Consider the following 22,535-nt stretch of genomic DNA (forward strand, 5'->3'; position numbering starts at 1 on the left):
GAACTGTGAAATGAGACAACCTGAAAAGTCAAAATGTGAAGCTTAATCTGTGAGCTAAAGTTTATACTGAAGTCCATGAAACAGGGCCAAGGGGAGGAGGGACTGTGGCTCGGGTGAAGGTGTGCAGAGTCACTGCAATGAAAGGAGACAGAGTCTGGGTTCCAGTGATTAACAGTAAGTACGGTTTGAAGTGTTTCTAATGGCTTACTCTTTGCAGGCATGGAATGACATGGAAGGAGGGTAGTCCAAGGGATCCGGGAGAGTTCCAATCCGGGGTGAGTCCATAACGTACTGTACCAAATGAGTTCCAGAAGCTAAAACAGGGAGGCAGGCAGGCGGTGTGCAGAGAGGAAGCGAGTGTAACCAGACTGCGTGACTGCAGGAAGACTGGCGTCCTAATGAAGGTAAGTATTGTTGTAAGTATTGTAGGGGAAGTGTGATGACCAGCTGGATTACTAGAACAGAAAGACACATGGTAAGAATACTACTTTCAATGAAATCACAAGAGAGCCAAACCCTAACACCAGTTCACTGTAGATGTGGCAAAGACTTGTTGAGTGTGCTGGTCTTAAATACCACTAGCTTGATTGCAGACAGGTGAGACTGCTGAATGGAGACTCCTCCCAGAGGTGGAGCCCCAGGTCTATGGAAAAACACCACACTCAGCCGGACCATGACACCTGTACCAAACCACATGAATTTATATCCCTAAGTCAAAGTCATGATGGAGACACATACGTTTAGAAATGGCCAGTCATTACAATTCTGTATCTTCAGTTATGTAATTTGTAATGATATCTAAAAACTTTATAATAACTACTGCACTTTGTTCTTTTGCTTTTTTAATATGTACATATTATATAACTGGAAGAAAGTGTGGCATTCAATAAATGTTATAAAGATGTTAAAATTAAATTAGCAGATGTAAGGACTAGCTATCACTGCTAGCAATATCCTGTGTCAATAGACTTGCCAAGCAGAAGTGTTAAATAATCTTTTCTTTTGTTTTTTTGACCGCTTTTTTGTGTCAGTTACACAATATCCAGGAAGCCTGAAAACGCACATGAGATGTCCTTCTGGTAGTTTCACCCGTCCAAACCCTTGATGCATGGATGCTTATGTTAATTGTGTTCCCCCTGGCAAGGAAAATCAAGGGCAAGAAAAGCACCTGAACCATTTACCTTTCATAACACATTGGGTGGCAAAGAAAAAAACAAGGGAGTCCATTGTTTCGTCTATGGACCATCAATCTGTGTGCGGCACACCACAGTGAGCATGAGTCAGAGAAGGTGTGTGTGAGGATGAACGGGTAGTGAGACAAGCTGACTGATTAGATCTATCAAGTGGAAATCATCAGCAGCTCCATTGAAAAGCAACTCCCTCTCCTTCTTACCTCGCCTCTCATCTCATCCATTGCAGCTCTAATCCTGTATTTATGTCTCCTCCCTGTAACTTCTTGTCATTCTCTTCTTCTGTTCCCCATCAGTACTTCAACACACTTTCCCTCCACTTTTGCAGAGCTGTCTCGTAATCTTTCTCTTGACCCATTTTTGACTGCATCCTCATCTTTTTCCTTTTTTCATTCTTCACCTCCCTTTCTGCTATTGTCTTTAATAAAGGATTTCTGTCTGCAGCAGAGGATGTTCACTTTGTTCATCTGTCGCCTGTCACTTTTTTCCTCTCATTTTCATATAGCGTGTCTCTTTTTTTCTCTGCCCATAACTTTCAGCCATTTCGGCTCTTGTGCTGTCATGCTGAAATTTTCCCACTTTTCAATTCATCCATCTAGTTATCAGTCCATGCTTCCCTTGTACACTTTTCCTCTCCTCACTTGTTCACATCTCTTTTTACTGCCCATGGTGACTCTTGCATGTACTCTCAAATTCACTTTTCTTTCACTTTTCCAGCCATCCCTTTACTTACTGGGACTTCCTAACTTTTTGCTTATCCCTTCTCTCTTTGCCAATTAAGCACAACATTTAATTGCTTTACATTTCTTTATTTATTCAGTTTCAAGGATATGGAAAATAGATCATTTAAATGTATTTTACATTGATAAAGTAAATGCATAAAAAACATGCAAACATAAATATAGTTATTCTGTATTTCTTTTTCAAGTGTTGATTTTAATGGGTTTAAATACTGTAGTATTATCTCTAAAATAGACATAAGATTGTTGTGCTCCATTTCCATTCCCTATTTAGAACAAGCTTACAGGGTCATTGTGAGTCTTTTTATTCTTTAGTGTAGAATGTAACTTGAGCTGAAGCTAAATTAGGTTCCTAAAAGAAGCTAGTAGCTAGTGTTGGTATGAGACTCAGAGGAAACATGATTGTCTGTCGTCAATATAAATGACTGTGTGCAAACATAGACAATATAAAAGATGAACCTTGCTGAGCTACCATGACTTCTGCCATTGGGTTCTGAAGTCCCATTTTGAAGTCGGAAGATGAGCCTTACAGTCATTACCATATTGGTTACAAAAACAACGTATGTAATAAGAAAGGGCACTGACTGTAAAAGCACATAGAGATGGGTACATCCATGCAGTTTCACACCACAGATAACTGCCCATTTTGAAATATGGTATGACGAATACTGACAAAACTTACTTCATTTTATTCGTATAGTCTAAATTGAGTCACTGGTGCTATAAGATCAACAGGAAAGAGTCTTTTTGCAACCACAACTTCTGCAATCTGCTGGCGATAGCTTCTCATAGAAGCTATCAGGTATCTCCGCACTGGCTTCATTTTCCCTTTTTTGGAAGCCATGTCCATGTTTTATACTTTCTATGCACGCAACAGTTACAGTCATTGTCAGGTTGAACAGTATTGAAATGACTTTTTGCACACTAATACCAGATGGAAAGAGGGCTATTGGAATTATTTGGAATGTAGGAATGAACTGAAGTCATTTTGATGTGTGAACAGCAGGCTTATCTACCGAGCAGCTGTTCTACCTTATTTACCTCAAGCACCACTTCACTTATTTCTTACTGGTCTACACCTGAGCATCAGCAAGAGAAACTCTGGATTTTATTAATATTGTCACATCACCATGAGGAAGAAGGTTAGGCTTTCCTTTGCTCTGCTTGGGCAATTTCTTGAACACGAACACACACACACACACACACACACACACACACGCCAAATTTTGATATAGTTTAAAAGCTTTGCTTTCTCCTTTTGGCAATAAAAGTTCAAAAGTAGGAATACTTTGATATTTTGCAGCTGAGACAATCTTTCTTTCTTCCTTCTCAATCTTCAGTGATAATATCTGGTCTGTCGTGGTTAATTCATGAAAGACAATTAGAAACATCATCCCGCTACCATCTCAATAATTAACCACAAAGAACAGCAGAATGGTTGTGTGCCCCGACTTCCTGCATTTAGGACGCTATTTTCAAGTTTTGTTAATGGGTAAAATAGAGCTGAAGATCAGATAAATGTGCTATGGACATAATGTTATGTCAACAAAAGTGTCACAGGTGGGCAGGAAGAACTCAAATTAAGGACTCACAGATGCACAATAATGAACTAAAAACAACCCTTATATAGGATATTGAAGTCTATGAGTATAATGGAAAATCCATAGTCTTCAAAGCAGGAAAGAGGAAACAGACTGAGGACTGAAGCAGTTACTGAAGTGTCACAAGAAGGAATTAGGGAGAGTGGAAACACCTGGGGTAAAAAGACACAGCTGAAACTAATCAAGAAAATGACAACAGAAGTAAAATTCAGCACAAGAAACAAAAAGTATAGCTACCAAAGCTACTGGAATAAAATGGGATGTACGGCATAACTAAATAGGATTAAGAAAAACAACCAACCCCCCCCCAAAAAAAAAAAAAACAAACCCCAACTTAACACTTGGAACACTGAAAGACAAAATAGGGACTGAAAGTTAAAATGGAAGTAAGTGGAAACAAACTCCACAAAACGATCTGGAACTAAAACTAACAACTAAAGATGTGCAAAGGAATACCATAGAGATTAGCTTAAAGCAACAAAAAAGAACTTATAAAGAACCTAAACATAAATCATACTCAAACCAAAATAACTATCAATCCACAAAAAACTCAAAACCCTGGGACCAAGACCCAAGGGCCATGACAGAGATAGGCTGTGAACTGAGGGAGAAGGAACTAAGCTGAATAAACAGCATTCATATGAGAAATAAAATTATAATAATGGTTATGTAAAGATATTACATTTGAAATTTAAATGTGTATACTGTATATTTAGATCCTGAGCTCAAGCATTGTAAAACTCAAGTTTTCTTGAAACTTAAAGTTGCTGTAAATTACTTTAAAATCAAGTCACATTCACATTAATCAAACATGTAAAATACTGGGAAGATTGGATTGTCTGTCATGACGATTTCTACATCCTAGTATTGAGGATTGGTCGAAAAAAATGAAAGTAGAAAACAAAATAAATGGTAAGTGCACTGGTACTCATATAGTGCCTTTCTACTCAACTGGGCAATCAAAGCACTTTCTACTGGAAGTCTCATTCACACAATCATACAGCACTTTTATCTGTATGTTTTCTAACAATTGCATACACGCGCGCGCGCGCGCACACACACACACACACACACACACACACACACACACACACACACACACACACACACACACACACACACACACACACTCCAATGGATGCATTGGGGGGTGGTCACATTTCCTCATCTTGTCCGAGGATACTTCAGCATGCTTGGAGGATGATTCAGCCACTGAATCTCTGGAAAATGTCCGCTAAATTCAATTTAATTTTATTTATATAGCACTAAATCATGACAGCTGCCTCAAGCGCGTACTACACAGCAAAAATGCCAGTGTTGATTTTTCAGTGTTAGTAGAATTCAACAGAGTTCCGAGTTATTTCAACACTTAATCGAGTTAAAATAACACATCGGGAGTTGATTCCTGAAAAGTGTTAGTGTGGATTTTAGTCGTTACTGCATTTTAACACTGTGGGTGTTAAATTAGACCACACCTTCATTTCCTGTGGAGCTCCGCATTTCAGAATCTTCGGTCGCCATTTTTTCTTGCTGCTGCGGTAAGTTTTATTCGGTTAAATATTAAGTTTTAGATTGATGTTAGAACAAGTAACATGATAACTAGTAAAAAAAATAGTATTTATATCAAAATACATCATCTTTAAGTGTCATATTTGAATTTTAACTCTTTTTGTTAAGCTAGACTACTGCTAGCTAGAAAGTACCAGTTACTTTCCTAATATTCATTTAGCATAATCTGGCTGTTGGCAGGCTGTAATGAATATTACTTGTTAATATATGTCACAGTTTTTATTAAATGCCTTTTATTTATTTTCGAATTAAACTGCCAAAGCCTTAGGGTCAGTGGTCTCAAACTCACGGCCCAGAGGCCACTTGCGGCCCACGTCAGGTGAGGTGAAGAAGTATAATGCAATTTGACCCTTAAAGTGACTTTTTTTGTCATTAGCCAAAATTAATATGAAGGCAATATGGGCAGAGTGTTACGGGCCCTCATGGGCAGCGTAGTCCATGCTGCAGGGAGAACGTGGAACTGCCCCTCCCGTTGTGTGTTTGAGCGCGAGAGAGGGAGAATGTAGGAGCTGTTACCGAGGAGAAATGGAAGAAGAAAGCATGTAAATATAATAATAACCACTGCCGCCAAAATGAGTGCCTGGTTGTAGGAAAGCTGTTAAGACTCGACTGTACACTGACAACCCCACGTATTAGCCAGAGGTGTCATTACCACGGTTCAGAGCCGCGGACCTGGCCGAGGTAACAAGAGAGTACAAACATGTGGAGGGATTGGCTTTGTTAATTCAGTGAGAGTCAAAAACTAATGTGTACACTTATTTCTGCATTTTTATTTTGTTAAATATGAACAAAATTACAGCAGAAGTGCTGCAAAGTGTCTGACCAGAAAGAGAGGACCATTGTGTTAATTTTGTAGTTCAATTAAAGGTTAGTTAAGAGTGAGAGGGGGGGAAATGCGTTCATATTTGCAGTTTTGTCTTGTTATACAATATTTGAAATTTAAACCAAGGCACTGGTAAACTGCCTTAATTGAAAAATTATCAGGTGTCTAAAATGTACATACATAAGGTGGAAAAAATGGCTGCTGGGGTCCTTTAAATGACAGTAATTGTGATCTTAATTCCTATTCTGTAGTTTGGGACTGCGAGGCGGCTGCCATCTTTTGCTGCTTCACTTGTCCAACATCTAAGGGAAGGACATCTTCAAAGATTAGCACATCAGATGCTGCTCACCACCTAATGAAATTCATCAAGGTATGATTTTTAGAATTGTATATTTCTCTTTTGATGAGAACAGATGCAAATTATCAAGGGCTGATATTTTAAGATGGCAAGGTGATCCAACCTGCAGCAGATGTATCTATCCCAGACAGGCCTGGTGTTGCAGGACTGACATGTCATTGTTTCTATTAAAACTAAATGTACACATTGAAACAAAAATAATTGGGTGCGTGGAGTGAAACATTTTAATATTGTCATAACTTCACGCAGCAATGCCTCAACATCAGATTATCAATTTTGTTTAATGTGAATCACTTGGTTTCTTTCTCTCCCTCAGGTGGGGGATAGCACGGAGGCTTTTCTTAAGGCTGGCCCCACTCAGCCATTCGTCCTGTGTGTTGGAGAAAGAAAGAACACCATCCAGAGTTTCTACATTGTCCTAGATCAAAAGGTCATTCCTTGTGTGACACAGATGGGAGATGCAGGTTTTGACAAGGCAAAACTTTTCAAGGCACATTTTTTATTTGCCGTGTCCTTTGATAAGGCATTGGACAACTTCTACACATTCATCCAGACCACCGTGTATGGTGGTCTGGATGTTGGCAGCACTGATGTTGGCAGCATGAAGGACAGTCCTCGGGTCAGGGAAACAAGAGCAAGTCTTCACTGTACTGTTTAAAAATATCCACTATTCAGCACTTTGACTGGAAATGTTCACCTGTTACTTTTGCAAGATACACCACTCAAGTTGCTCAGTGTTATTTAGACATTTGAAGTTCCAGCATGGTTTGTACCCAGGAAGGTTTTTACGTTTGACCTGTGGAGAGCCTGGATGTTCATTTATCTTTCGCACGTACTCTGGTTACAAGCGGCACTTATTCCGAGCACATGGAGACTGCGTTCACTCTGAGGTCATCAATAATTTTGAGCCTGTACCTAACGATGGAACCTCTGTTTCACAGCCTGTAAATGTGGCTCATCCCATGACAATAACTACACAGGTTCCAGTTGAAAAAAGGCAAATACTGAACATGTGCAGCTCTGTTATTGCTCAAGTATCAAGTGAGATGCCTTTGTTCAGTAAGATTGTCAATATAATTGTTAGAGATTGCAATGCTTATCTTCTAACTTGTAAAGTCTCAACAGACGATCACAGACTTTAGAGGGAAAACCAGCACACCGCAGACCACGGCCTCTCTGTGTGAGGATCTAAACGTATTTTACGCTAGATTCGACACAGCGAACACCATGAGACCGGACAGTGTGCGCACCGCGGATGACGTCAGTGCGCACACTGTGTCTGAGGAGGATGTGCGGAGGTGCTTCAGGAAGGTGAACGCACGCAAAGCTACTGGTCCGGACGGGATTCCCGGCCGCGTCCTCAAGTCATGCGCGGCTCAGCTGGCTGGAGTGTTCACGCACATCTTCAACCTTTCCCTCTCTCTGTCTGTAGTCCCAGCCTGCTTCAAAATGGCCACCATCGTCCCTGTACCCAAATCCTCCACCATCTCCTCATTGAACGACTGGCGACCTGTAGCCCTGACCCCCATCGTAAGCAAATGCTTCGAGAAGCTGGTCAGGGACTTCATCTGCTCTGCACTACCCGACTCACTGGACCCTCTACAGTTCGCATACCGCCACAACAGGTCCACTGATGATGCCACAGCCCTGACACTACATACTGCCCTGTCACACCTGGAGAAGAGAGACACGTATGTGAGAATGCTGTTTGTAGATTACAGCTCAGCATTCAATACCATCGTTCCCTCGAAGCTGGACAGGAAACTGCAGGATCTAGGACTGAGCAGCTCCCTCTGCAGCTGGATCCTTAGCTTCCTGTCTGACAGACGCCAAGTGGTCAGACTGGGCAGCATCACCTCATCCCCCGTCACACTGAACACTGGTGCTCCACAGGGGTGTGTACTGAGCCCTCTCCTGTACTCACTCTACACCTACGACTGCACGGCCACTAACAACTCCAACATCATTGTGAAGTTTGCGGACGACACTACAGTGGTGGGTCTTATCACCAACAGTGATGAGACAGCTTACAGGGAGGAGGTCAGCGCCCTGACCCACTGGTGTCAAGACAACCATCTCACCCTCAACGTCGCAAAGACAAAGGAGTTGATAGTGGACTTCCGGAGGTGCAGAGAAGTACACACCCCCATCACCATCAACGGCGCTGCTGTGGAGAGAGTGAGCAGCTTCCGGTTCCTTGGTGTACATCTGGCTGAGGATCTTACGTGGTCAGTACACACAAACAAAACAGTGAAGAAGGCGCAGCAGCGCCTCTTCTTTCTCAGGAGACTGAAAAGATTCGGCATGAGCCCCCGCATCCTCAGGACCTTCTATCACTGTGCCATTGAGAGCATCCTCACTGGATGCATCACCACCTGGTATGGCAACAGCACCGCCTACAACTGCAAAGCTCTCCAGCGAGTAGTGCGGTGCTCTGAACGGATAATTGGAGGTGAGCTTCCCTCCCTCCAAGACATCTACAGGAAGCAGTGCCTGAGGAAAGCGGGGAGGATCATCAAGGACTCCAGTCACCCCAGCCATAAACTGTTCAGACTACTTCCATCAGGAAGGAGGTTCTGCAGCATCCGGTCCCGAACCAGCAGACTGAGAGACAGCTTCTTCCACCAGGCCATCAGACTGCTGAACACTTCATAGACACCTCAGCTTCACTACTGGAACTTTAACATTATGCACTCCATACTGTACAGTAACGCCACTGTTTTGCACATGTCTCACTCTGTATATTTTATTTTATATATTTTATTTATTGTTTACTCTATTTAATTTGTAAAATATGTGTACACACACACACACACACACACACACACACACACACACACACACACACACACGTAGAAAAATATTTAGTATACACATCCAGAAATGCATATACTATTATATATTGTACATATATTTATTAGTTTCAGATGTAGCCATTCTTGTATTTTGCTTGTTTACATTATTGTATTTTGCACAACTCTGTTGCTTGTGAAGCTCGCACACAAGAATTTCACTCACATGTGCTGTACCAATGTACCTGCACATGTGATGTGACAATAAAAGTGATTTGATTTGATTTGATATTTCAATGACCACTTAAATGCATTTGTTATTGAGGATGGATTAGACTGATCTCTGTAGATGATCTGGTGTACTATAGACCTTATGATAGGCAATTTTCAAATGGCACTGATGACAAAATGTACATTGTCCCATACTGTAATTTTGTATAACTTGTTTACTTGTGGTGTATCTGAATACAAAGTATTTTGGAACGTTAATGTCTTGTATTTCTTTGTAATGGGTAGATGTTGGGGGTTAATTGTAGCAGTAGAGATATCAGAGATTAATGAGAGTTTATTGTAATCTGGTGGTATTAATGATTTGACTGACACTAGTGTTAGTGTTAGAAAATTAACACTATTCAGAGTTGAATTTTTAAACACCCGGGCTAGTGTAAAGTACTACCAACACTATTCGGTGTTAATTTTTTTACACTTAACACCAGTGTAGAATATTTTTGACACTGGTCAGTGTTGCTCAGTGTTAATCTTTAACTCTGTGCAGTGTTAAAATAACACTAGCTCATTGTTAAAAATATAACACTTTGAAAAGTGTTAATTTAACACTCAAAAGAGTGGACACATATAGACACTTTTCTAGTGTTAAATTTAACACTCACAGTGTTAATTTCACACCAGCGATTTTGCTGTGTATGCCACACACACTATTTGCCCTTCAATTTCTCATATTTGACAAAAGTCAAAGACATCTGAACATATATCATACGTGCTAATATGAATTATAAATAGTGGGCACTGAATGACAGAGCCTCCATGCATATTACTGTATGTGCAAAAAGGTGTAAGGTTCTCTTTCAGACCACTTTTAGCAAAAAAAAATTTTCACAATTATAGACAAAATGACATTGAAATTAGTTTTACCTTTTCATGCATGATACATTTCTTCTCTTGTATTTCTCTCTTCTGTTCTTGGTCTTGAGCTTGCCTTTATCCAGTTATCTTTCTTCCTCTTTTTATATAATCATTCTTTTATCAGTCAGGTCATTACCTCATTTCTCCTCTGTTGCTTAATATTCCTGTTTGTTTGTTTTTTCCCAGCTGTTTCTGATTAGTTCTTGCTAATTTAAATGGAAAACTTTATTTTGATTTTTTTTCCAGCTACACCACACAGTATTTTATGCTTTTGTGATCAGATTGTTGAAGTATCTTTAATTTATAGCATGCCAGTTTGCCTTTTTTTTTTTTTTTTTGCACTTGGATCCATTTTATTCCAGCTGTGGTGCTGACCTTGACTCTTGTTGGCACTTAAATTTGGCTCCACATTTCACGTACTGTTACACTGTAATCCCTAACAGTTGTTCTAGCTCATAACTAATAAGCTCATAACACTCAAATGTCGTTTTGTAGTTGAGCAAACTATAAAGTATTGAGCTCTGTTGGCTTTTATGCAACTTTAATTGAATAGGGCTCAATATCTTTTAGCTAATTTGTTTGGAACGCTCAAAAAGTTTAAGAAGCATATATTAGTGACGTTCTGGTGGGTGGAGTCTTGTCACTCCCTCAGGAAAGCTGAGTCAGCCATCTTGGATTTACCTTGATACCGGGAAGATTTGGCCAGCCCGTGTGGATTAAGAGTCCCCAACTTCAACCCACCACGACCACCACCTTATTTATTTTCATCAACTGCTCTAAATTTGGTAAGTCTAACGTGTTTTTGTTTTGTTTAAATTTAATTTCGATAAACATTCTTTTATTTTTTACTGGAAATATATTCGTACTTTGTGCACAGTGAATGTTTGTTATAAATGAATTCGAATCCAAGTAATTGTAATTTTAGAAGTTTTCGAATGTGACAAATACGTAATGTTATTTCAAATTAGAATGGTGTAACGTTTTGGCGGTTTTCGGTTTTGACGGTTTTTTGGTGGGGGACAACATTTCCCATAATGCATTGTATTCTTGCCCGGGAAGTTGACGGTGGCATTTTTAGCTCCATGCGTTTGAACTTTCTACTAAAACTTTCTACTGTCCATTTCTACCGGTTGTCGTATTCGCTGGTAATGCACGTGCGTATTGTGAGTATACTTATTTCAATAAGTGTCCGTGTTACACAGTCAGTAGTTTACGCTGTTGAGCTATGTGTGTGTGTGTGTGTGTGTGTGTGTGTGTGTGTGTGCTAGCATGAAGCGAACAATAATAAACAACATGAGTGTGTTATCATGATGGTAATTAGACACGTTTGTATTTTTTCGTAGTCTCAAATGTGTGGTTGTGAGATAATCTCGAAATCCTTTTAGCAGTTTAGAGGGGTATTCCACTAAGCGAGCTCGAAAAAAATGCATCGCCTGATTCAGCCTAACATTACACACTGGTCGAACTCGGTGCTACGAACGAAGTTCAGCTAAATTGTTCACGCTAATTCGACAAGGCTCAACCAGCCAGACTGAGGCGCCTCCTTGACACCTTTAAGCCAGACCCTATCGATCTTTGCTAGATAAATTGAAATGAAATGAAAATAAAGAGCCGCGTTCTGCTCCCAGGCTAAGAAAGAATCATTGATGCAGACTGTGTGGATCACAAATACTCCCTAACCTGTAAGGCACTTGTGTCAAGCCAGCCTCCAATTCGAGACTTGCAGTCAAGCCAGCCTCCAGTTTGTTTTACATTCCCTGTGTATTCAAAGTATTACGGGAATGGATGTGGAAACCGGATTTCAAAATAAAAGCCAACTTCGAGTGAATTAACAGATATGTTAAGAACATAATAACATATAATTTAGGCTTTTTTTTTATTTTTTTTTTATTTTTACAAACTCTAATGTTAGATCTATATGACACAGCCTTGTACCCTAATTGTGCCCTGTCACTATCAAGGCCATCTTATTTTGGATTTCAAAGTAAAAGCCCTGTGAATCTTCATTTTTGAACTACTCTTTCAACACAGCAAAAACTGGAGTGTTAAAATTTCAGGGTTAAAGATGTTAGAGTTGATTTCCACTCTCAAAGTGTCATATTAACACATTCTGATTCAAATAGTGTTCAGTGTTGGAGTTATTAAACAGTGTTATTCAAGTCCAAGCAAATGAACTCTGAAGAGAGTTATTTAACTTGGTAGGCCCCTGGGCTTCTGCCCAGGTAAACCCGTGGATCAATTAATAGTTTGCTCTGCCGGGCCGATTTTCCATGTGCTTCTGCTGGTTACACCGTGGTGGATGCCTGCCGTGCTGCTTGGAGTATTTTACACAAACGGTAAGTTATTCAAACTTATATAAAATTCACGGTATTCTATCGGCGCAGTGAGGTTTTCTTGATGTTTCTTGGTGTTCGGTTGCTGAAAACGAGCTTTAATAGAGGAGGAGATGTGTCGAAAATTCTATTTAGCCTCCAATGCTAATGTTAATGTTGCAGTCTTTTTACTCGTAAGTGACGGTAGACACTGCACGTGGAAGCGCCGCGCCACGTTCAGCTTTTCCCCTGTTCACACAGACACGTCTTTCTCCACGCCAGTTCATGAGCGTTTTTGCTTCTCTGTTTATTCAGAGTAATTTTTTCACAATTGATAAGTAAATAACATCCCAAAATAATTGAAGAGAGCTTGTTTTAGTCACTCCTGCTTTTACTTTGACATCGTTCATCGCTGACTTGTCTCTAATCTGTCTCTCTCTCTGTCTCACTCTCTTCTCCCTTTGAGACACCCGCCCCAAACATAGTCAGTTAGGCTGTCCCCTCCTTTGCTATGTGTTCATTTTCATCTCTATTGTCTCTTTTCATACACAAATCTGATCGCATTTGTCAATCGCAGTATTTTATTTTGGAGAATAGCTTTTATCTTCAAAATTGCCTGGATTGTCTTGTGTGTCTTGGTGTAACTTCCTGCGGAACATGCGTGGCCCACGCAAAAAATAGACCAGATACCGAAACAATCGCTTCGTAGCACTCCGTGTCTGGTGTAAACTACACCATAGATTAACGTGTATTTTGTATTGTGTTATGTATCAATTGGACTCCTGCATGGACAGACACAGGTTTATTTGATAACATTAAATGTTATTGCAGTGAAATTCAAACGCATGGTCAGTATTAATCACCATGTACGGTATATGTCAGTGTTTTAATCATTTGTGCTTGAATTGCTCTAAATGTCAAATACTATGCCATCTTTGTTATTATTTTATCCCAGTAAAATGCTGGTCCAGGTTCGATACTGCCAACAGCAGAAGTATGTGAAGTTGGAAGAGGTTGATGGGCGTTTTGAGTTTATGCAGTTTCATGAAAAAGGTTTGTTTATATCTTACCTAATTTTAGTTGTGGGGACAGAATTTTTTGTAGGGCGTTTCGCCAAGTCTCTTGAATCATACAGTGGTGTATCACTTTAGTGAATGTGAGGCAAGAACAGTTTACTTAAAAGGTGCACTCAGATATATCTTATCTTTTCCAGTCATCGAGAGATTTTGCCTGCCACCTGATGCAAAAGTAGTGTACAAAGATGCAACAGGGACAGAAGTTGATGAAGTGATTTTCAGTGATCTTATCAGCCAAGGCACTGTGGTCCTAACAGTTTTCTCAAGTGATGGTGAGAAATTTAAAGGGGCAAGCTCAACACCAGACATGGGGAAGGGCTGTGTGGCTGCTGGTTGTTCCAAATAATCAGGAGCACACAATTTGACCAATCAGCTGTTTGAACATTGAGATCAGGTAATTTAAATGAGTCAGGTCTGCAGTGTGATGTTGCCTTGTTAGTTAAAAATCTGCAGCCAGATTTGTTTTTCTACACCTTACAGAATAATGTTGTTTTTTCCTTTTAGAATTTTCTGATTACTCCTTGTCTTCTGCATCTGATTGTTCTGACTCAAGCTTCAGCTCAAATGCAAGTACATCAACTATACTTCTAGATGAGGGTCCCAGGAAGAAAACAAGAGTTGAGGGTACTGTTGATGCAGCATCTGCTAAAAAGGTTGTGACAAAACTGAGTTCTCATAGTATTTTTTCTACTTCATTCTTAATATGTAGAAAAGCTATTCCTCACTTTTTGCATCTTTTTTTTTCTCAAGTTAATTGAAGGTGTACTTGGAACCAATTCAGGTGGTGAAGAGGTTCTCCAGGAATATCACACAACACAAACTCTAACAGATGCTACCAGAAGAAAAATGGTCAATATAATAGTGGCTCACATGATTGATTGCCATGGGTATGTGTGTTCTATTTGTGCATTTTATTTTTTTTTAAATACAAGTTACTATTTTGCCATTACTTAAGCATGTTAATTTAAAATCGTTTTTCAGGCACCTCCCCACCAAAGCTGTTAGAGAACAGTACGCGCTAGGGGTAGTGACATTGTTCCCATCCCTGAAAGACCCATACTCCAAGAAAGGCTATGTATAGTCACTACTATTGCACTTTGTTTACATAATTTTCATGCTGTGCATCATTGGGATTTGTGTGCGTTGACATTTAAGTTCTAAAAATTTTCAGATTGACAACACATTATTTTTGAATGTATTTACATTTTAGGAACACTTCTATGATGCTGCAAGCAGCACTGGATACATTTCTTGGCGTTTGAAAACGATAGAGAGAAAGACTAGAAGAGGATCTGCACCACCAAGTAGCTCCACTAGCTTTACTCAAGGAGGTAAGAAATTAAGTGTCCACAAACTAGATAATGTGCTCATTTACATTAGATACTATTTTGTTTTCATTTACCTATCTGATCAGCACCTATGCTTTTATGTTTGTGTGTTTTTCTTCAGGGGGCCCAAATTACCAAAGGCCCATTAATGTCGACATGCAGCTTGATGGAGATGCTTGCCAGGAGGCCATCTCTTTGCTGAAACATACATCCGACACTTCCTTGATTTTCCAGAAGATGAGAGAGACCTTTCAGCATCGTCAGAAGGTCATCAATGATCCTGACAAAAGTCTTGATATCCTGTCTATCTTCCCAAGATTCTTGGATACAAGAGGATTGGTGAGAATATTCAGTGGAATTTTTAATATCACTTTAAATTTCAAGATGAATGTGGCAGTAGTAGATTTTCTTTCTTAAAGGTGAATCAAGACTTCACTCTCCTGTTTGATGATGAGATATCTACCAGGCTGCTTCAGAAATGGGATCCAATCTTTAGGTATCAAATCATCAAAGAGGCCAAGCAGCTCACCTCAACAGTAGAGTTGCGTCAATTGGTGCAGTCAGCAGAGAGTCCACCAGGAAGTGATCTTGATGAGGCAGCAAGTGAGTTTGTTAAATATGATTTGCTATAAGCAGTTAAAGTTCAATAGCATCAGGATTCTATTAATAAATACCAATTCATTCACCTGTTAGCTTTGCTTCATCAGTTTTCTTTAGCTGTTAGTTTAATGTTTATGACAGCACATTTCAACTTTCTTAGGAAGTGTTTCTAGTTCTCCTTAAAAATTGCATTTGAAAGATTTGCTGTCAATTGATTCTTGTGACTCTTTGGCCGCAGCCTTTGACCAAGACATGGCCTCCCTGTTGTTACTGTTACATCTACTTCCGCCACCCCCAGGAGGACCAAAGTATCAAAAAATCAGCGCCTCTGATGCTGTTGAGAGACTTGTAGTCTTTCATAAGGTAATTTAATATTTATAGTTTTTGTCATAAGTTGTCATGTCACTGGTTAAGAGGTGAATGAAACAAATTACAGTTGAGCTTACAAAGGAGGTTTACATACTCATTTCTGTGATGCTATTATCTCTGACTTGCTCCTGTGTCTAATGCTCAGTATCTTTGTCTCAACTCCAGTCTTGCTGCAGTTTGGAAGAGCATCTCCAGAATCAGCAGAGTCAGCAGCCATACCTCCTGGCTGTTGGGCGCCAGAAGAGGAAGGTCGACAGCTTCTATGTTGCCATAGACAAGCGTCTCATCCCCTGCCAGGCCAGCCGCTCCCTTGGGGCATTTAATGAGCTTTTTAAAGCTCATTTTGTGTTCAATGTGTCTTATGATGCTGCACTTGTGAATTTCTACACATTTCTGCAGACAACAGTATACAATATTGATATGGGGAAAATGAAGGAGTCCCCAAGAGTGCGTGACTTGAGAGCCAAAATCCTTAACCAGGAAATTCTTCTCACAACCTAAGTAAAAATCATTAAAATGCTGACATGTTTTTTGTGTAAGAGAGCTTATCTCAGCAGTCAGCAGCTGATTTCACATTTAAGAGGTGAACATGGTTATTATCCTGGATCTAAGTTTAAGTTATGTTGTTGGCAGCCAGGCTGCAGGCTTCAGTTCCAAACTTATGCAGGCTTTAGGAAGCACCTCAGTTTTCACAGCAATGTTGACCACAATGATCGAACTTCAGCCATTGCTTCTTTTTCTAATGACACAGTTTCACCTGCTTTGGAGGACCAGTTTAATTCCTCTTATCTTCCTCACAGTTCTCCCAGTGTTCTTCCAGAGTCTAGTTCTTCCAGTGTTCCAGTGAGCATTGATTCAGTACTTACAAGGGATTCATCCAAAGAAATCTGTGCATCCATTGTGGCCAAACTGCAGGGTAGTGGCCTTTCTAACAGTTTAGTATCCTCACTTGTAGGCGATTTGGAGGAATTAACAAGTGAGCTTCGCTCAGAAGCAAAGCAGGCCATTCTTTCTGCGTTACCCACAAAGGACTCCAGCATATCTTTAATAAATGAATGTTTTGAAAATTTTGAAAACCCTTTCACCAATCTGAACACAGAATGGAAACGAAATAAATACTTCAATCTAAAATGGGGAGTTGTAGAACCTAGAGAAATAACACTTGGAGTGAGGTATGACATCAGGCGAAATCAGAAGTTTGGTACTTATGATCAAGTACCTGTGAAGGATACTTTTATATATGTACCTATTTTGGAGTCTTTGAAGTTCATGTTTAGAAATCCAGAGATTTGTGTTTTCCTGCAGAGAGAGTGTAGCTCAGAGCCTGATGCTTATCATGACTTTTGTGATGGAAGTTACTTTAAAACTCACCCTTTGTTTTCAGCCAAAAGGCATGCATTACAAATTCAGCTATACTATGATGACTTTGAAACAGCCAATCCTCTTGGCTCTAAACGCGGAATTCACAAAATTGGCTGTATTTATTTTGTTATAAGAAACTTGCCCCCAAAATTTAATTCCATTTTGATGAACATTCATTTAGTGTCACTTTTCCACACACCAGATCTGCAAAAGTATGGTTTTGATGTTATACTGGAACCACTGATAAATGATGTCAAAAAACTGGAAAGCCAAGGGCTAAGTCTTCCATTTTCTGATGAGCAGGTATATGGCACAATATCACAGATCACTGGAGATAACCTAGGGATGCACTCAATTCTTGGTTTTAATGAGTCGTTCAGTAGCCGTCATTTCTGTCGCCTTTGTTTGATTGAGAAGAATGATTGTCAAATGGTGTACAGTGAGGATGATCCTAAAATTATTCTTCGTGGGAAAGATTTGTTTGACATACATTGCCAGTCTCTTCGGGAAGATCCTAAATTGAAGTCACTGTATGGGTTGAAAAGAAATTCTGCACTCAATTCATTGCAGTATTACCATATTTGCAATAACTACTCATTTGATATAATGCATGACCTTCTTGAAGGTGTGGCTCAGTATGAGGTCAAATTGCTTTTTGAGTATCTTACGCAACACTTCATATCAGAACAGAACTTGCTTTCTAGGATTTATGGTTTTGACTATGGATTTTTAGAAAGAAAAAACCGGCCCACTAAAATCATATTGGACAGTGCTGGCAATAGCATTGGTTTGAACTCTATCCAGACATTCTGTCTTGTGAAAAACATCCCACTTTTGTTTGGTGACATTATTCCTGCAGGGAACAGACACTGGAATTTGTTATTGTTGTTACTTCAAATAATGAACATTGTTTTTTCACCTTGTCTCACTCTGGGAATGACTATATATTTGAAGAATTTGATTATTGACCACCACAAACTATTTAAGCACACGTATCCACACAGAAACTTGATTCCTAAGCATCATTTTATGATTCATTACCCATCCTGTATTCGAAAAATTGGCCCTTTACTGTATATGTGGAGTATGAGGTTTGAAGCTAAGCACAAGTTGTTCAAAGATTATTTCAAAAATTTCAAAAACCTCACCAAATCGCTTGCTAAACGGCATCAGATGGCCATTGCTTATCACTGGGAAACCTTTTCTCTTAAACAGAAGGAGTTTGGGCCAATTAAATCATTTTCTTTAAGAGGTGAAAGTGTGGTCAATAGTGAAATGCTATTATCAAAAGATGTTTTCTCAACAAGTTGGGTTAAAATTGATGGTGTAGAGTACAAAGCTGGACTCGTTGTTTGCAGTACAATGGAGGAAGACATGCCAGTCTTTTGTCAAATAATTGATACACTTATGGTTGAAAATGACATTTTTTTTGTTGACACACAAACTCTTTACTGAAAACTTTGATGAACATCACCATGCATTCAAAGTAGTACAAACTGAAGAACGGTGTGTCATAAAAATAACTGAACTCAAATGTCACAGACCATTTGATATTCAAAACTCATACAGTGCTGCAGATGAAAGTTTGTACATTATATCTTCATTTATTATGTTTTGATTCACTTTCTGGGAAAAAGAAGCATGATAATAAATGTTTTTGGACAATGTACAGTTTTCTTGAAATTATTCTCATGATTGTACTTGTTGTCGTTAAAAAGTTATGTTAATCTATTACATAGTTCTTTTAGGGATTAAAACTACCTTAATAAAAGATTAAAGAGTTAAAGTAGTGTTATTTTTCAATCTGTGTAGTGTTAATTTAACCCAGTTTGGTGAGTTAAAAATTAACTCAGACATGGTGTTAATAATAATTTGCTCAGTGTTAATTTAACCCGGTTTTAAGAGTTAAAAATTAACTCAGACATGGTGTTAATAATAATTTGCTCAGTGTTAATTTAACCCAGTTTTAAGAGTTAAAGAAGGAACTCTGACAAAGTGTTAAATAATTAACTATTTTGAAAATGTTAATTCAACTCTGTAGAGTGTGGAGCTATATAAACCCTGAAAAAATGTTAAAATCAACTCTGTGGGAGTTGATTCAACACTACAGTTTTTGCTGTGAATGACTTGATAATGCTCTTAAATGCAAAAGTCGTATTTCCAAATACTATTTGAACTTTATATCAACACTTTCCAACCACAGTCTTTTTCACAGTGATACCATATCAATATCAAGTCAGTCTGATTTTGCCTTTCATAGTAATGGCCCTTTGAAATTGCCGATATTTGACTTAATCTTCTAATGATTCAAAATGCTCTAAAATGAAAAATTCTTGTTTCCACAGGGTAAGTCCACTTTAGATCAACAGTATACAGCCCCACAGTGATACCATATCAATATCAAGTCATTCTGATTATGCCTTCCAAAATAAAAGCCCTTTCAAATTGAGCATATACGACCTACTTTTTAACGATTTCAAAATGTTCTTAAACAGAATTTTGCTATTTCCACAGGATGAATCCATGTTAGATCAACAGTATCCAACCCCACAGTGATACCATATCAATATCAAGTCATTCTGATTATGCCTTCCAAAATAAGACTTTTCAAATTGCCAAGATACGACCTATTCTTTTAAAGATTTCAAAATGCTCTAAAAATGAAAATTGCTGTTTCCACAGGATAATTTCACTTTAGATCAACAGTATACAACCTCACGATGTTACCATATCAATTTCAAGTCATTCTGATTATGCCTTCCAAAATAATGGCCTGTTGAAAATGCCCATAATTGACCGAACTTTCAGTGATTTCAGAATGCTCTAAAAAGGAAGATTTCAGTTTCCACAGAATAATTTCACTTTAAATCAACAGTATACAACCTCACGATGTTACCATGTCAATTTCAAGTCATTCTGATTTTGCTTTCCAAAATAAAAGCCTTTTCAAATTGCCCATATACGACCTACTCTTTTAACGATTTCAAAATGCTCTTAAATTGAAAGATGCTGTTTCCACAGGATAATTCCACTTTAGATCAACAGTATCCAACCCGACAGTAAAACCATGTAAATTTCATGTTGGTCTGATTTCGCCTTTCAAATTAATGGCCCGTCGAATTTGTCCATATGTGATATACTCTTTCAATTATTTCAGAATGTTTTAAAAATGAAAATTGCTGTTTCAACACATATTGAGTTTTCATTTTGAAAAACAAAATCAGACTCAATTGATTATGACAGAATTGAATCATAAAGATGATGTAAAAGGAAGCTGAAATTGCCAGTAAGTTATAATTGATAGTACGCTCATATTTCAAGTCTGTGGAAAGATGTCATCCTAAATAAAGAAATTACAAAACAGCTTGCAAACCATTTCCAGGGCGATTATTTTTAAATCCAAAACAAGAAAGACTTGATTTTCACAGTGTACAACTTTGAGGGAGTATATTATTGATTTAGAGGAAAAATTATTGGAATTATTATTGGATCTAACATGGATTCATCCTGTGGAAACAGCAATTTTCATTTTTAGAGCGTTCTGAATTCTTTAAAAGAGTAGGTCGTATATCGGCAATTTGAAAAGTCTTTTATTTTGGAAGGCAACATCAGACTGATTTGATATTGATATGGTATCACTGTGGGGTTGGATACTATTGATCTAAAGTGGAATTATGCTGTGGAAACAGCATTTTTCCATCTTAGAGCATTTTGAATTCGCTCCAAGAGTAAGTCATATATGGGCAAATTGAAAAAGCTTTTATTTTGAAAAGCAAAATCAGACTGACTTGAAATTGAAATGGTAACATCGTGAGGTTGTATAGTGTTGATCTAAAGTGGAATTACCCTGTGGAAACTGAAATCTTCATTTTTAGAGCATTCTGAAATCACTGAAAGTTAAGTAAATTATGGGCATTTTCAACAGGCCATTATTTTGGAAGGCATAATCAGAATGACTTGAAATTGATATGGTATCACTGTGGGGTTGGATACTGTTGATCTAACATGGATTCATCCTGTGAAAATAGCAAAATTCTGTTTAAGAACATTTTGAAATCGTTAAAAAGTAGGTCGTATATGCTCAATTTGAAAGGGCTTTTATTTTGGAAGGCATAATCAGAATGACTTGATATTGATATGGTATCACTGTGGGGCTGTATACTGTTGATCTAAAGTGGACTTACCCTGTGGAAACAAGAATTTTTCATTTTAGAGCATTTTGAAATCTTTAAAAGAGTAGGTCGTATCTTGGCAATTTGAAAAGTCTTATTTTGGAAGGCATAATCAGAATGACTTGATATTGATATGGTATCACTGTGGGGTTGGATACTGTTGATCTAACATGGATTCATCCTGTGAAAATAGCAAAATTCTGTTTAAGAACATTTTGAAATCGTTAAAAAGTAGGTCGTATATGCTCAATTTGAAAGGGCTTTTATTTTGGAAGGCATAATCAGAATGACTTGATATTGATATGGTATCACTGTGGGGCTGTATACTGTTGATCTAAAGTGGACTTACCCTGTGGAAACAAGAATTTTTCATTTTAGAGCATTTTGAATCGTTAGAAGATTAAGTCAAATATCGGCAATTTCAAAGGGCCATTACTATGAAAGGCAAAATCAGACTGACTTGATATTGATATGGTATCACTGTGAAAAAGACTGTGGTTGGAAAGTGTTGATATAAAGTTCAAACAGTATTTGGAAATACGACTTTTGCTTTTAAGAGCATTATTAGAAGCTGGAAGAACGGCTCTAAGCCAACGACCCTGCGTCAGTGTGGAGGGGCCTGCAGGAAATCACCAGCTACAGACGCCCCCCACCCACTATTGAAGCAAACAAAGACCTGGCCAACGAGTTAAACACTTTCTATTGCAGGTTTGAGACGGACAGACTCCCACGCCCCACCCTCCCCTCCCCAGGGACATTGCTTCAGACATTGACCCCCAACACACCTTCCACCTCTCCCCCCCTTCACCCTGCCCCTCCCCAATCAAGACTCAACGACCACCACCACCCTCTCCAATCCAGACTCAACGACCTCCACCACACCTCTCACCCCCCTTTCCTCCTCCCTGAAACTAAGAATACACACTCAGGATGTGAGCCGACTATTCCAGAAACAGAAGCCCAGGAAAGCCCCCGGACCAGATGGCGTCTCACCCTCCTGCCTCAAAACCTGTGCTGAACAGCTGGCTCCCATCTTTACTCGCATCTTCAACAGATCCCTGGAGCTGTGTGAAGTTCCCTCCTGCTTCAAACGCTCCACC

At 38.9% G+C, this 22,535-nt stretch overlaps 1 protein-coding gene across 2 annotated transcripts; it reads left to right on the top strand.

Annotated features, from left to right (window-relative positions):
• The first annotated feature begins 12,415 nt into the window (after window positions 1-12,415).
• Window positions 12,416-18,930, top strand: LOC308389941 (uncharacterized protein). 2 transcript variants are annotated; one of them, XM_080871550.1, is made up of 10 exons: window positions 12,416-12,552; window positions 13,484-13,581; window positions 14,109-14,257; window positions 14,355-14,491; window positions 14,586-14,679; window positions 14,815-14,935; window positions 15,054-15,271; window positions 15,352-15,535; window positions 15,771-15,895; window positions 16,067-18,930. In XM_080871550.1, exons 2-10 carry the CDS (start codon window positions 13,488-13,490, stop codon window positions 16,400-16,402), a joined length of 1,458 nt encoding a protein of 485 aa, XP_080727676.1. In that variant the 5' UTR covers window positions 12,416-12,552; window positions 13,484-13,487; the 3' UTR covers window positions 16,403-18,930. The 2 variants fall into 2 exon arrangements, with proteins under 2 accessions (XP_080727676.1, XP_080727677.1); XM_080871551.1 differs by lacking the exon at window positions 13,484-13,581 and having other exon boundaries at window positions 12,462-12,552.
• The last annotated feature ends 3,605 nt before the right edge of the window (window positions 18,931-22,535 follow it).

The sequence above is a fragment of the Rhamphochromis sp. 'chilingali' genome (assembly GCF_963969265.1).
Source record: "Rhamphochromis sp. 'chilingali' genome assembly, chromosome: 21".
Lineage (NCBI taxonomy): Eukaryota > Metazoa > Chordata > Actinopteri > Cichliformes > Cichlidae > Rhamphochromis > Rhamphochromis sp. 'chilingali'.

Bases quoted from the DNA above. Each gene is read 5' to 3' on its own strand.
- LOC308389941 (XM_080871550.1), top strand. From the start codon at position 13,488: ATGCTGGTCCAGGTTCGATACTGCCAACAGCAGAAGTATGTGAAGTTG. The intron at 14,680-14,814 runs GTATAGTCACTA...TTTACATTTTAG, and splicing joins CATACTCCAAGAAAGGCTAT to GAACACTTCTATGATGCTGC. The intron at 15,896-16,066 runs GTAATTTAATAT...TCTCAACTCCAG, and splicing joins GACTTGTAGTCTTTCATAAG to TCTTGCTGCAGTTTGGAAGA.